General features: G+C 27.6%; 1 protein-coding gene across 1 annotated transcript; it reads right to left on the bottom strand.

Annotated features, from left to right (window-relative positions):
- Positions 1–1,452: 1,452 nt before the first annotated feature.
- Positions 1,453–3,019, bottom strand: LOC119685685 (succinate--hydroxymethylglutarate CoA-transferase-like). The gene has a single exon (XM_038100042.1). It carries the CDS (start codon positions 2,836–2,838, stop codon positions 1,453–1,455), a length of 1,386 nt encoding a protein of 461 aa, XP_037955970.1. The 5' UTR covers positions 2,839–3,019.
- Between the last annotated feature and the right edge of the window lie 13,317 nt (positions 3,020–16,336).

Raw genomic sequence — 16,336 nt, 5'->3', positions numbered from 1 at the left:
AATTTGTCAGCATTGAACATCATACTCTTAAACACTTCTATAAAGAAATACGCAACCGGTAATAAATCACATGATGTAGTTAGCTACTCTACAGATCAATTACTGAAGACAATATAGTCATAGAAAACTTGCAATGCGTAAGTAGAACTGGTTGGCCGACACCAGCATAAACATGATCAGTGCGTTACGATACCAGATTAGAGTTCTTAAAAGCAGTCAATGACCATCTACTTTAATAAAGATATGTGTGTCATTACCAAATTTGTAGAGATAGCACACTTCTCTTAAAACTGGTAGCTTTAAAGAATTTTTTGCATGTTTCCAAGAGAGTCGGAAAGAAATAGAGATAAAGCTTCGGAATTTCCTTATTGCTCGGTTCTTCACATTTCCTGCATGCATTATTGCTGGTAATGTTTACCTCATGCGAATGTTAATGATCTATTGAAATAGCAACCAGTACTCTACAGTTTTTTTGATTACATCGACAACACTGATTTAGTATATTTTTCATTGAATATGTGATTGTATATGATGTCGTTGACTAAGTTAAGTCTCCTGTCCTTCATCTTTTTGAACATGTACTAGTTTAATTTTCTGTATACATTCAACAAAAGCCTAAGTATCACTGCAAGGTTACAACTAATTTTAGCAATATTATAGCCAGGAACCCAATATACACATAGTTCACGTCTATGGGCCAATCTATCAATTATCTCTTCGTAATACAGAAGCAAGATGTCCAAGATGCCCAATATGAAAATATTTGTTTTATAATAGCTTAGCTGTCAACACAGAAGTTTATTTTGCAGTTAGTTATTTTCTCAAAAAAAAATTCAACCTATTTTCTAATAGCGAATAGTTCTACGAGAAACACACTGCAATAAGATTTAACAAGTGGATGATTTTATGAATTTATGTTTTTTCGAAAGATTCTCAAGAACACGTCGTAAAACCCAAAAACCAGAAAGAGTTCTGTTCCAGCCTGACTAAACATATACCATATACCATATATACCATATACCATATGTATATATACATATACATATATGCTATATAGAAATGTAAAGAATATCTTATATATAAATATACAGTATTGGAGTTCTATTGTTTGATCATAGACTTATAAACATTTTATTATTTAAATTTTACATAAGCATGTATCATTAAGATAATGTCTATAGTATTATTTATTTCTTTAATTTATTCCCTAAAATGATAGAATATTTTTCTTATCGCTGCTTATAATTCCATACATTTTGTTTAAGGGCAAAAAAAACATAATTTCTAAATTTAATTTTATATTTCTTAATTTTATTGGATACCTATTTATACATATACCAATTTTCTTTAATAAATAGTCTTTACTATATGTATAAAATATATATGAAAATTAAGATGTTTTGTTTAAAAATAAATATATATATATATATGAATAGCAATAATAAATTCTTATTATTGTATAATTTTTTTAAATCTTAATGCTTCCATTTTCTCTTCATTATAACCCAATATTGTTTTCAACACTTCATCTGTGTGTTCTCCGAGTACGGGTGGAGCCGTACGTGCGTCATTCTTAGCTTCACTAAATACGACCGGTGGACCTACAACTCTCACTTGACCATCTTTCGCATGAGGTAAAGTTTTAACTAAATCAATACCTTTAATATGCTCGTCTTCGAAAACCTCACGTATGCTATTTACTGGCCCAACTGGAAATGAAGCACCTTCGAAACATTGCATCCAATGTTTTGAAGTATTTTTACTCAGTAAATTTGTCAAAAGAGTAACCAATTCTTCACGATTTTTCACACGATCTTTATTTGTTTTGAATTTTTCATGGTCAGCAATTTCATTAATATCAAGCATAGAGCAAAGTTCTTTAAACTGTGCATCACTGCCAGCACCGAGTGTAAGATAACCATCCGCCGTCTTGAAACTTTGATAAGGCACAATACTAGAATGTGCTGTACCCCAACGCTGTGCTTCTAAATCAGCATTTAGATAATTGCTCGCTACATTAATTAATAGCGATACTTGTGTAGAAAATAGATTGACATCAATTTTCTGTCCACGTCCAGTGCGTTGACGTTGTAGTAAAGCTGCCAAAATGGCACCATGTGCATATAAACCTGTCGCAATATCTGTAACTGCTACTCCAACTTTACTTGGTGGTCCATTACGTTCTCCAGTTATATGCAGCAGACCGCCCATAGAGGCCGCAATCACATCATAGCCTGGTCTTTGCGCATAAGGTCCAACTGAACCATAGCCAGTTAAGGAACAATAAATCAAATGTGGTGCAATTGCATGCAATTGCTCATAACCCAAGCCATATTCGTTTAATTTACCAGGTACATAGTTCTCCACTAGCACATCACAAACTTGCGCTAACTCATAAATTACATCTTTACCTTTTTTTAAATCTAAGCAAACGCTTTTCTTATTTCGATTCTGTGCGAGAAAGTAGGTTGCATCTTTACTTACTTTTAAAAATGGTGGACCCCACTTACGTGCCTCATCGCCACCAAAGTATGGACGTTCAATTTTTAACACTTCAGCGCCCATATCGGCCAGTACCATTGTGCAATAGGGACCAGCAATAATACGTGTTAAGTCAAGTATACGAATGCCCTTGAGTGGGTGGAAGTCAGTGACTGTTGGAGAATAAGCCGAGTTGCTGGTATCTGCTGTTGGTTCATTATTGTTGATTTTGGCTGCACAGTTTCTTTTTGGCTGACTGGCATTTACACAAGCCCATAGTGCTTCTTGCGATTGTTTTTTTCCAGCGACGATGTACAACTTACGACAGATATTATGAAAACTTGCGATTGTATTCATTTTTATCTTTTATTTGCTTTACTTTTTAACTTTGCTTGATTAAAGTTGCTATTTATTTTTGCTTCAACAACACAAAATAATCATCTCTTCACGTTTTTCTTCGTCGAGACCTTCCCTGGCACTAACTTGGAATCTCTTTCCATATACTTTGCTTATGGCGTGAACATTTCAAATTGTTAGAGATACAATACTACATAATATGAGCATATATAATATTAACTATAGTTTCTCTTTGTAGAGAGAATTCCCATAAATTATTATCTCCACAGTTTTGGATGAGCAGTTCGATACGAAAATTATTCGCTGTTTTATCTTTTGTTTTGTTCATGTCTTCCAGTCTTTTTTGCATATGGCCTATCAATATACGTATTTTTATTTAATATTATTTATTTTTATAATTTTATATTAATATTTTTTTTGTAAAATTTTTTTATCTAAGATTCTTTTTAATTTATTAATATTTTCTTAGCTTGTTAAAAAAAGTCGGAACAAGTAAATAAAAATGTAAATAAATAAAATGACTTGCAAGTATTTTGATCTTCATTCGGTACGTATTAAGATATTATCTTTATATTTAATAATATTGTAAAGTATTTATAGAAATAAGGCACTTCATTATAAATTACATATTCTCTCAGTGGCATGGTATTACTCTACCCTCTAGGGTAGAGTAATTTATATGAAATAAACTTCTTGTTATGATTCTTTTATGAATGTTTTAATATATATGTATAAAACTTTTATAAACTTTTGTGAATGATTCTGGAACATATTGTCTATATCGGCGACTAAATTCGATCACTAGATGTTCACGGTTAATAAAAACAGTGAAATAATATAGATCAATATAACAATATGTGACTTAATGATGTTCAATTTTTGTCACACAATTTTTGTCAATTACAAAGAAGACATTCTAAACCGACTTTACATACTTACTTGACTATAAAATAATGATAAAAAAAGTGTGGAATGGAAATTATGTTGATTAATGACAGATAGGTCCAAATACTAAACTGTCACTGACCATATAAAATTACAATCTACTCTGACAGTATGGATCATATATGAGTATATATCTAATATATTAAACCATGATATGCCTCATATAAAACTGAAAACTATACCAATAGAGTTTTAAGTACACACTCAGGTCGTCTACAGTACAGTACGAACGAAAAATGTTATCCATTTTTACCTTAAAATTGCAATATAATTTATTCAAAAGTAAACTAAGCCTTTATTGCAAAGGATGACACACGTCTGTAATGGCCAACTAAGCTAAGGTTCAGACTGAGCCATTAGGTGCAAAATACAACATCTTCCAAATATTGAGAAATTTTGTCAACTACTTGTTAGTACATAGCTGACAATAACTCTACGATAATTTAACAAAAGTTGCATTGATTTTCTGTTGATGCAGTTGATTGTAGATTCTTTATGTTTTTGATACGGTCATTTTTTTACTGACGTATCTATCAAGCGTATAAAGAGCCTCATTATTGAAATTATATATGAATTATACATAATACACATTCAGTGGTTCTTAGAAGATCCTTATTGCGAAATTGTGAACCTTAAATTGAAGATATAATGGCTTGGATATCAATTCTATTCTATAGATATAACTAAAGTAATGTATTCTTTTATGTTGTTTATACATATTATTTGATATTTTATATTCTAATTATTTCTCGTTTCAGTGAAAAATACTTTTCAACTTTTTCTGTATACTAGTTCATAGATTATTACAGTATTTTGTTCTGTTTCTACCTTCATAGAAAAAGTGTAGAAAAGTTATTTTGCAAAAGCTATGCCTATTCTGAACAAAAGTCCGCAGCTTCTTTCCATGTTTTTTTATTTATGACCCATTTTACATAAAATATTGTTAGTAGTTTAACTCCCTCACTGGATAAATTCTGTCCGTGGATTCTATACAATTGTTTATCGATTATTCCCATATATTATTTTATGACTAATTTTGTTTGCAAGAACCAAATTATTTTCTTCTTATTGATAAAATTATTGTCATATGGGACTGATTTCACGTAGAAGATCTAATTATTTCTAAATTTCAATAGGAAATATTTCGAGTAGTGATTCCGTACATCACTCCATAAATGCTTTCCTTATTTTGCTATATGACTAATCGACTTCATATTGTTTTTATTGTTTTTATTGTTTTTATGCGAAATAAAACCAATAAAATAAACTACATTTAAGTTAACTAAAATAAATTGTAGATTCTTGAAGTCCTTTTAAATTTGTATTTCCCCAGCCCTTATGAGTCAACTTCTTATGATGGTATACGAGTATATGTATAACAAACATGAGTAATTTTAGATTTAATAAATTACAAGTGGGATTTTTCATTTAAATTTTAAGTATTACTTGGTATCTTGGTAACTTCATTAAATGATAACAAACTCCTTGAGTAAACCAGTTACTTCATGTAGGAAGTAATAATAACAAAATCAAGATTGATAAATGCAATATGGGATTTTTTCATAACATCGCATGTTACTTATAAGCAAGAAGAATTAAACAGAATTTTTTTATTAAATTACATTTGGCTATAATTTAATTGGTTAAGTATATAACATATATATAAAATTAAAAAAATTGAAAATAATTTTTGTATTCAATAAAATATTAATGCTTATGGCTACATTAAGAATCAATTAAAATTTTTTATATATTATATTTTGCATGACACAAACCTTTTCCTGGCTTTCTTAATCGATATCGCGTGGTTGAGAATACAAAATATTCATTATATATTTATAATGCAAAAATTAAAAAATTTTTTAAGAGAAATTATTGCAATTATTACAAATTATTGAGATATTGAGAATTTTTTTAAATGTTGCTAATAAACAAAGAGATATTTCGTTACAAGATCAGTCGATGTCATTTGACAAGATCATTTGACATTTCAAAAGAATTCGTTATGATATATATTACTAAATCGATGAAAATTAAAAATATAATTGCAATTTAAATAAAAATACAAATTAAAATATAATGCATTTAAATTGTTTATTATAAAGAATAGTTTAAATAAAAAAAAACCCTTAAATAAGCAATGTTATTATAAAAAAACCAAATTAAAGTTAAAATATTATTCAATTATAATAATATAAATAGTATTCTATTTACTTATTAATATGGATTATTTAGGAAAGTATTTTGAGCTTGATATGTAATTCTTATAACAATATCACGTTTTTAGATCAATATCACCTCCAAGTTACTTGCAGATACTACCGGATATTTTCAATAAATATCTGTATACAAAAGTTATTATTATGGCTTAGTAATTAATTACATTATTGTAATTGTTTTATTATATAAAAAATTGAACTATATTTTCAAATTACAATCTTAAACTAGTAAATAGTAATTAAAAATTTAATTATGAACTGAGTAACTAAGGTTAAGCTCAATGGAAAAATACGTCACTCTAAATATTTTAAATTTTTCATTAATTAAATTCAAAAGAATTTCTTATTAAAGTTAATATGGGCACGTTTTAACCTTAAGATACGTATTTGACTTCTCTTAGTTGGTATTCGAACCAACTAAACTATGAACTTATTTTATATGAACTAGTAGGTAGAAAAGTATATGAGACGCGAATAATGGTTCATGTGGTGTAATTAATTTATAGGCTATTTGAATTATAATAAATGTACTATACATATATATACATAAAAGGTACAGTTAAATGAGTTAATAAAAAATCAGGCTCTCTGAACGCATTTAACCGAGAAGGAATTTAAATGTTGATTAAATATAACTAAATTTATGGTGTATTAATATAAGAGTGAAACTCACTTTAGCGAGTAGTATTTATCCATGAACTATTAGTTGGTGTTATTATAGACTATTATTGACTATATAGCAACAATTGGTTTGCAGTGATTGTCAGAATAAAATTGTTAAAATTTTTTAGGTATAACTCTAAGACATTAGTGTCGCTCCGTCTATTAATGATATTACGATATTAAATTTATATTCTATTAACAATAAAATCTAAATACATAAGAGTGTTTCTACGATTGGTCCAATTTGATCGGAGTAATTCTGTCTGAGTGATTCCTGTCGAATCTGTTAAGCCCACAGATTATTTACGAGATTTATAAATAGTCTAGAATTGTTTTAGTTGGGCCTTTAGGCGCACAAAAGACATCTTAGGTCGGGGTGCATTCATAGCCTATTAATTGATAAAATTAATAGGAGTAATATCTATATTTATTTTTTATTAAATATCGAATTTCATTTTCAAGTCACTTTCTTCTAGTAGAGATGTCATCAATCTATTTTCTGTAAAAAATCTGAAGTACAAGTACATATATATGATAAAATTAGTGTGTAACATAAAGAGTTATCCACATCTTTACTTTATTGATAGTGGTATGTGAAAAGAAGCTGATATTCATGACGTTATATTATGAGGCGATATTCAAGGCATATGTTTAGTTTAGGGTTTTCCATTTTGCAATATGGATCGTATAATAAGTGCTATTGTGAACGTTGTAGTAGATACATCACATATGAAATTATCTACTGTGAAGATATTCAATTTTGGATTCATATATATCTCAACAAACAAAATTAAGTAACTATCAAAAGATCATTATAGCTTCAAATGTTACTGTATGGTAAGGCATTTAGTCAAAAATTGTGATATATCCACACCTTTTTTAAAATAACGAAAATGTAAAACAATCCATCAATTTTGATCGCTACAGCCAAATAATTATAAATTTTGTTTTATATTTTATTTTAATTTTGTGATTTTACGGGGGCAGTGCTACAAACCACAGGATATCCCGTAAAATACAGAACATTTTAATAAGTCCTATTTAAACACTTAATGGCAAGCTCCAAATATTTTATTGAAATAATAGTTTGGCCAAAATCCCTATGGAAAATTGATAACCCTGTACTTTTTAGCTAATTAAATACAAATGTGAAGTACTTTATTAAATCTAAGAGATATGAGATTTCATCATTAATTTCTACATCAAAGATTAATTTTACATCGAAATAAAAACCAGTCGTTTGTCAAATAAGTCTAATAATGTCATGAAACAATGATACCTCCTCGAATAGTAGTGTTCTTTACAAAGTAAAGAGTAATGCTTAAATAAATACAATTGTACACGAGGACTCATGTGGTTTTACTGGTTCTGTCAGATATTTTGATTTTTCACACATGTGCCTAAATACAGTAAACAAACAAGTCTAAAAGCAAATCATGTGTTCAGTATACAGATCGATTTCTACTTGACTACAAGTTCCAGCTGCACTCCAAAAATCAGAGGAGTGGAGCTGCTACCTGATATGAAAAATCACAACAGTTTCCATACACATTACTAGTACATATAAATTTTACCACTCACTACCGCCGCCTGCAACTTCTAAAAATGTGGTTTAACCATTCAACCAATTCGCTGCTAACTTGTAACCAATTTTGTTGGTGGGTCGTACATATTAGAATCTATTAAGGCATTTCCAGTAGACATTGCAAAACCTCAAACCATTCGCTAGAGTCTTTAGTGTGCGATATGCTCTGGTACTTGTTTAAGTAGATGTTCGCTTGTATATGAGAATTTTCCTATCAACATTCATTCGAATACTTTTCCATTCGAGTATCAAATCACTAAAGTTTGTTTTAAACATAGCCAGATCTGGTGAAGCTGGTTTAGTTGCTCCGTCTAACCACTCGCGGCTCAAGGACGTTTCGGATTCTATTGCACAATCAATTTTTGGTTAAATTACTTAAGAATGATGTCGAGGTTTATTATTCTAAAAGTTTACTAATGTAACAGAGTCAGTATTTACTAAATTAGTACTAATTTTGTAATGAATTTATGTATTAAAAACAAAATTAACACTTAATGAATAAAACCATAATTGCTAACAAGAAACATAATTATAATTTGACAAACAATTTGACAAATATTTCAAAAGAAGTATTTTAATCGGTATCAGTTAAAAAACTGCATTTTTAAAAAGACTGCCTTATTGGATGTTATATATGTATATGTATATATCCTACAGTTTTAAAAGTATCGTGTTTAAATGTTATTGTTATGTCTCATCAATTCCGTCTTATATATGTGGATTATATACATTAAAATATATTTATATAAGTCTCTATATATTGTATTTTATTCAGAATATATACTATTCTAGTATATGTGTCATAGATGCCCGAATTATTCTAAATGAGATTGGACTATCTTGTACTTAAGACCTCAAATATAAAGCCATAAATAGTGTTCTGAAATGCATACTACGGAATAGAGTTAGAATAGAATTACCATTAGCTTTCTTTCCAGTAGCGATAACAAAGGTTGATTAAATCTTACCGTCGCTAAAGATTCTGTTCAATAGAGTCTTAAAAAGCAATCCGCAAATAATAGCAAAGAAGGTATTGGTTTTGTTGTTATTATCTGAGTAAGTCCCATGTTTCTGAGGAAGCCTGCTTAATTCCTCAGAACTACACAACGCTTCTTATAAAAAATGGAGACTACCTATCAAAACACACACTTTTTTTATTCCATCTAGTAACTTTAAAGTATTTAATTCTTACATGTTTTGAAAACATGTTTTGAGTTTTGATATAAAATCTAAAGTCAAATCTCCTTCATGACTTCAGCCTTCGGAGTCACTCTACACAACTAAAAAAATCGGTACAATCTGAATAATCATTTTGAAGTTCAAAATTAATATAAGCGCTTCACTACATCAACATATAAAGGTTCATTCATTTTGTGGTCTCTAGGTTCATTCATTGTGTTTTATACTATATACTTTTAGAACTAGAAATATATAACCCTGTATTTTTTTAAATAACCCTTACTTTTTAAATTGACTATACATTGTTTAAGTCTTTAAAATCAGTTTTTACTTTTAATTAGACAAAAAAAAACACAAAAGTTAATTAAGATAAACGTTGAACATTAATCACATCCATTACTTTATTAACCGTAATATATATATAATACTATATAATCATAGATGTCTTAAATTTTATAAATGTAAATCTATTAATTTTTCTGAGAATCTAATTGCTTGCTAGTAGTTTTACCTCATATCTGACGCAATTTGAAATCATTTGCTAATATGTAATAATTTTCATTTAAGCGGAAACATTAGAAAGGAACATAACAAAAGCAAAATAAGGGTTCATGGGTTCTAATGATGATTGCAAGCAATTTATTGACGTCAGGTATCTGTAAATAGATACTAACTGCCATTTCAAAGTCAATAATTATCCACAAATACAAGTGAATTTCGTAATGTTTAAATATTTCACAAGATCTAATGTACCAACAATAAATAAATGCTATTTTGTTGCTGCTTCATTGATATTCTACAATAATAATAATAAAACGGGGAATTTTAAGGTCTAATAGATCAAGATTTGGTGATGTCTCGTTGTTGTTCTTTAACGAAAATGACTGTACATTTTTTAAAAAACAAACGCATTAACTTATTGTTTATTTATGACGATAATTAAAAGTTTATTTTCTCCTCATAAATTAAGTACGTTTGATAGATACATTCTAGCCAGGTATTGAGATAGACGCATACTACACCTATTAGGAAAGTATAGAATTGCTTAATGCAATGTAAAATACAAATAATTATAAAGAATAAAAATAATTGATTTTTTTCTAATATTTCAAAAAAATATTCTTTAGCTACTTTAAATTAATTTTTTACTTTAAATTTAATCGCAATTACTTTACGGATTACTTCTCTTTTTATTTAATTATTTACCTGAATTTAAATATTACTCAATTAAAAAATTCTAGCCATATTTTAAATTTTAATTCAGATATTGAAAAATTTAATATTAAAAAAATATTATCCTGGTACTTGCAGTCTCAAAAAATAATTATTTACGAATAATTAAATGCAAGAATTATTTCCAAGACCACTGATGATGGGTATTTGGCAATACTCGAAACAGCTGTATGGTCAGCCAAAAATTCAATTAATTAAAATAATATAAAAATAAATTTTTGTTGTTGTATTTCACTACTGTTCGAAAAAATCTGTTTAAAAAAATATTATAAAATTTAAATTTAGTTTCCGATATTTAAAGAGGATACAAGCATACAAATAACCCCCTCTCCTAAAGCATAGTGACTACACTACAGAGATTTTTAGAGAATTGAAATAGAAAAATACAAATATATCTTTCTCTTAATTTAAAGTGTAGTCCAGTAGACAGATAGTTTTAACAAAATATTAATATAAATGTATTTGGATTTTATATTCATATACGTAGACATACATATATGCAAGTGTTTTGGCATTTAATTGGGTAAAGGTCGTTTATTAAACTCTTGCATTTACAGCAAAAATTTGTATCTTTTATAGGTGCGGTAAGACTAAAGCTGTAGCATAAATTCTTCAGTTTAGAAACTGTAAGTTGCAGTAAAACAGGTTCTTACTTTGGTAAATTAATTTAATTTGGTAAATGCAAACATTTTATATTGATTTGAACAAATATAAAAATTTTTTTTTAATAAAAAATGTTGATATAAATTTGTTGTCATTAAAAATTACATACGACAACAGTAATGTGAGAGAATGTAATGTAGCATAGTTCGTTTAGTTGACTATTTTACACACTTAAGATATCACAATAAATACCAGATATTACAAGTATAGCTCCACGTATCTATAAAGACACATATTTGAAACTAATATAAGACTTCTTTATGTATAATCAAAAACTGCAATGAAAAGATACAAAGAATCAAATCATACTTTAAATCAAATGTCGTTTTATCCTCCGTTTATGAAATCAAACATAGCAGCGTTTATAATACATATTTTTATAGAGGGGCACCAGTAACTACCACATTAACTTTATAGCAGACGAGATAACACGTGATGGAACAGCTATAAATATTTTTTTTTTATATTAGGAATAAGATCATCAGAAATAAAAGCTTATATATCCTTTGGATACTAGGACTCTCACAGCAATTGTATAGAAGTTGCTGTGGCATATGATAGTAAAGTCACGAACTATATGAGTATCCATATAGTATCCATACAGGTATCCACATAGTCAATGGATATGTCAATCTATTTTGCAGAACTGTCAGAAACTAAAATCAAAACAAATACTAACCAAAGATCTTAACGACAAAAAAGATGAAAAAATTATAACATTTTTATTTATTATACGAATGTTGTGATATAACAGAACAGAACAGGAGTTGAGCTGCAATTCTTTCTTCGAGTAACCTATAGAACTATCAGAAACTTTTATTGAAAGCCTAGTAAAATTCTTAAGAAACATGCATTGATTAAAATAATGCAGCTTTGTTTTAAATTAGGTTAGTATAACAAGAGTCTAGTCGAATAACAAGAGTCTAGTCCGGTTGTGTACCAGTTCTGTTTGTTCACATATTTCATATGACAACTTCTCACATCCATAAGAAAAATTATATATGAATAGGCATAGGAATTGCACAGACATAACATAGACAATTTTGCATGCTTGTAAGCAAATGGCAAATGGCATCATAAAAACAGAGTCCCAGATTTATACAATTTATATATTTACATAAATGTTCTAGACTAGTTAATATATATTAGTCTAGAATTTTTAAACAGAGTATGCTATAATTTTTGATTTACCCATTTATGACATTTTGTAGACATATTATAAATACTTTTTTATTAAGAATATTGATGTATATATTAATATACTAAACAGATATGGCTTATGAATTTATAAGAGATGTGTTTCAATATGTCATGTATTTGGTTATGTATGGAGAAGTGTTTCTGTACATTTACCATAAACACATCAATATGAACAGATTGTGTTGGCTATATGCACTAATTTGTTTTGGTATTTGTACATTAAGTTACGTTATAACAATTATATGGAGAATTATGGATCCTTATCGTACTGTGACGGTTGATGAAAGTGAACTTCATAGATATCATTGGCTAACGGCACTGTTAAATAATACAGACGATTATTTTGAGTAAGTAAAATGTTATGAAATGACTAATATATCTAAATTTAAAGTGAATTGTTATAGTTAATATTGATGACATGAATTAATAATCCCTTTTATCTATATATGTGCTGACAATTAATTATGTTTTGTCTTTAGAAATGGGCTGGGCGAAAAGTTAATTGTGTTTGTCTAAATGTAAAGTAAATAATTTAAATTAAACAATTACATCAATGACTTTTAGCCCAATTCAAAAGACAAAGTATATATATATATATTACTGGAAAAAACAAGCACGATCCTAATATATATAAAACAAATGTCTACATAAACACATATGTTATATGCTTGTAAAGATACTTTGGGGTATTGCTTGTAAAGTGAACGGTATTTGGTCGAGTGGCTTCCGGTCGTATACCCGGCCGTTCTTGAAATCATGCTTTATATAGCCTTAATATATGTGAATCCCTGTATATTTTCATTACTTTTTTCTATTATAATACCTTTATAGTATTCTTCGGCATCGCATAATTGCAATAATCATAGATATTTGTTTACTGACGATAATGTTTGTAATATTATTAACTGTTTGAAATCTGTAAATATTTAAGCCGTTCTGGTAGATATTAAGTTATAGGGGCTTAGTAATAGCAATATCATTAACTTGTAATGTAAAAATTTATATACATAGATGTGCTACCACATGATGAATAACTTAAAAGTTTACAAAACAATTTGAAATTATTGTAACTGACCGTAGAGGTAATAAATTCCTTAAAAATTTATTGGATAGTTCTTATGGTAAAAGTACAGTTCTACTCTTTAGCAATTACTTCTATTGATGATTCTAGTAGTGTTTTTAGGATAAGACAATGTGGGGTTACTACATTTATTTATTTGAACCCACTGTGCATTATTAAAAAAAATGTCTGTTAGTTTATCTGAAATTCAACTAATTATATTTAATAATAAATATATTATACTACAATAAAGTATATAGTATATATGTTATCAAATTCATCATATTTATATTAACATTTTGTTTATATTCTAATTTAATTTATTTAAATTTTTTCTAAGTTTAAGATTTTAGTCCACGAAAATCGCCACAATGGATTTTACAGTCTTTATGTGTATTTATGGGTACCGAACTAAAGTATAATGCCTTTTCAAAAATTTTGAGTCCTTAACAAATATTTCGATGAAGCAACTAATCTATGGAACTAATTTAAAGAATTTATACTTAATTTTACTTAATTTTGATCTGATAGGCATATTTTGAAGTATTGTTTGAAACGTAGTTTCTACAACAATAAAATTTAATTAATTATTAATAAGCGTGTATTTTCATATTTTTATATAAGTCTTTGGTTCCTCTATTATTTTGTTTTTATATAAAAATTACGATTGATTTAATTTTTCCAAAATTAATAATATCACTAGAAACTTGATATTCACAGTTCATTATATTTACACTAAAGTTTTTTTCCTCTGTGTGAATAATTATAACATAATACTTTACACAATGAGATAATATTATTACGTTTTCTTTAACTTATTGACCTGTAAGATAGAAGCTTATTGATTAAAATTATTCAATCAATTTGCAATGTTTGTCGATATTGTGTAATCCCGTTCTTTTTTGAAATATTTAAATTAGTCGTTATGAAAGTGATATACTAGAAACCGTTTTGTAGTACTTTATTTTAACTATTTATATATTTGTTTCTTTGTGTTAAGAGTTTATTTAATTAACTTTTTAATAAAGATACTTAAAACTCAAAAAAAATCAAGTACTTGTAATATATAATATTAACGCAACACTACACTAACTGTAGTGTGGAAGTACTAACTTCCCCAGTTAGTACTTCCACAGCTTCATTACTCCTTCAATGAGAAAATCTACTACTACGTCTGTTTTCTATTACCACTACAAAGATTTTTTTCATTAGGGCACTATTCTCCGATATATACAAGTCAAGAAAAACAATGAGTATTAGTTGTCTGAACAATGGCAATATCGTAGCAAATGTAATGTAGCTCGAGAGGATTTAATCGAGAGGTCATTCGCCGTCTATTTGTGTAGATATAAAGATGTTATAAGAAACTTTTCTCTCGAACTCTTCGTCTGCTACAGTCTTATTCTGCGATATAGTTCATGTTGCTGCGGTATATAAAACTACAGGTGGAAGGAGTGATTTATAGTGTCAGTTTCGTCAGCAGAGAAATATCAATATACCAGTGGTACTGACTAAATAAAATATTAGATAATATTTGTATTAAACATATGCAATTATTTTACTTTTGCAATTTTATTTTAATTGTTAAGATTTCGCCATTAAAACTCTGTTTTAAAACAGGTCTGCTCCAATTTCAACAAATTCATGATTTTATAATGACCTGTTGATTTGAAATCAGAAACTGTTGAAGCAATTGGAACTGATATGATATTAACACCTGGTCAAAGGTTTATACCAATCCAATTAATCCAATTGATACACGGTTTAAGGTAAACTTAGTATTAAAGCAAATTTCATACAAGAGTAGAAAGTAAGACATAATGTTTATTCTACTTTAAGTGCAGAGATATTTTCGAGGGTGATACATAATTTTCTTTCTATCTCAATGCTTTTCTTAAGCACATATCTTTAGTCTATATGTCATATGTTTAGCTAAGTTCAAGTTTTAATATCATTTTATCATATTAAATGCTTCCGTTATTATTTTGTTTATAAAAAAGCAAAGTTCAAACTCATAATAAATAACAGATATAGTAACAAAAAAAATTAATCTAAATTTTTTATGCTGACTTCAGTTTTTTTTACGATATAAAAACCGAAAGCGGCAAAGATAATTGAACAACATACAATGATAATGATTATAAAACAGAAAAAATAGACTAATGAAAATAATTTTAAAAAATATAGAACATTTAAGAAAAATTAAAAATTATTCAACATTTTTATTTTTTAAAGAAAAATCTAAACTTCAGCTATAACAAAACCTATTAAGCACTTACATAGGTATCAGCTCAGGTATTGAACCCACAAGTGAAGGTCAGGTGTTTAGCACATACTGCAGTTCAACAATTAATTACAATTCTATTATTGAATAAAAAAAAGAAAATTTGTATATAACATATAATTGCTAAAGTTCAAGGGCATTATAAATTCAATATATATATATATATATATATATATATATATATATGTTATTATATATTAATCTTACGCTTATTTCGTTTTTTATATTATATATATATATATATATATATATATATGTTATATATATTATATCTTACGCTTATTTCGTTTTCTATTTTATATAATTTTATATAGTAAAAAAATCCCATTTTATCATCACTGTGTAAAATAAACATTAAAGAGATAATATATTAGATACATATATAACAGAATTATTGTTTTGATAAACGTCATATAATCAATAGATTATTTCCGTGTGTGTGTATATTTTTTTTATTTGATCCATGC

Source organism: Teleopsis dalmanni, chromosome 2 (genome assembly GCF_002237135.1).
Source record: "Teleopsis dalmanni isolate 2A chromosome 2, ASM223713v2, whole genome shotgun sequence".
NCBI lineage: Eukaryota > Metazoa > Arthropoda > Insecta > Diptera > Diopsidae > Teleopsis > Teleopsis dalmanni.
This window is presented reverse-complemented; position numbering and strand designations above follow the sequence as displayed.

Coding starts and splice junctions, on each gene's coding strand:
- LOC119685685 (XM_038100042.1), bottom strand. CDS start 2,838: ATGAATACAATCGCAAGTTTTCATAATATCTGTCGTAAGTTGTACATC.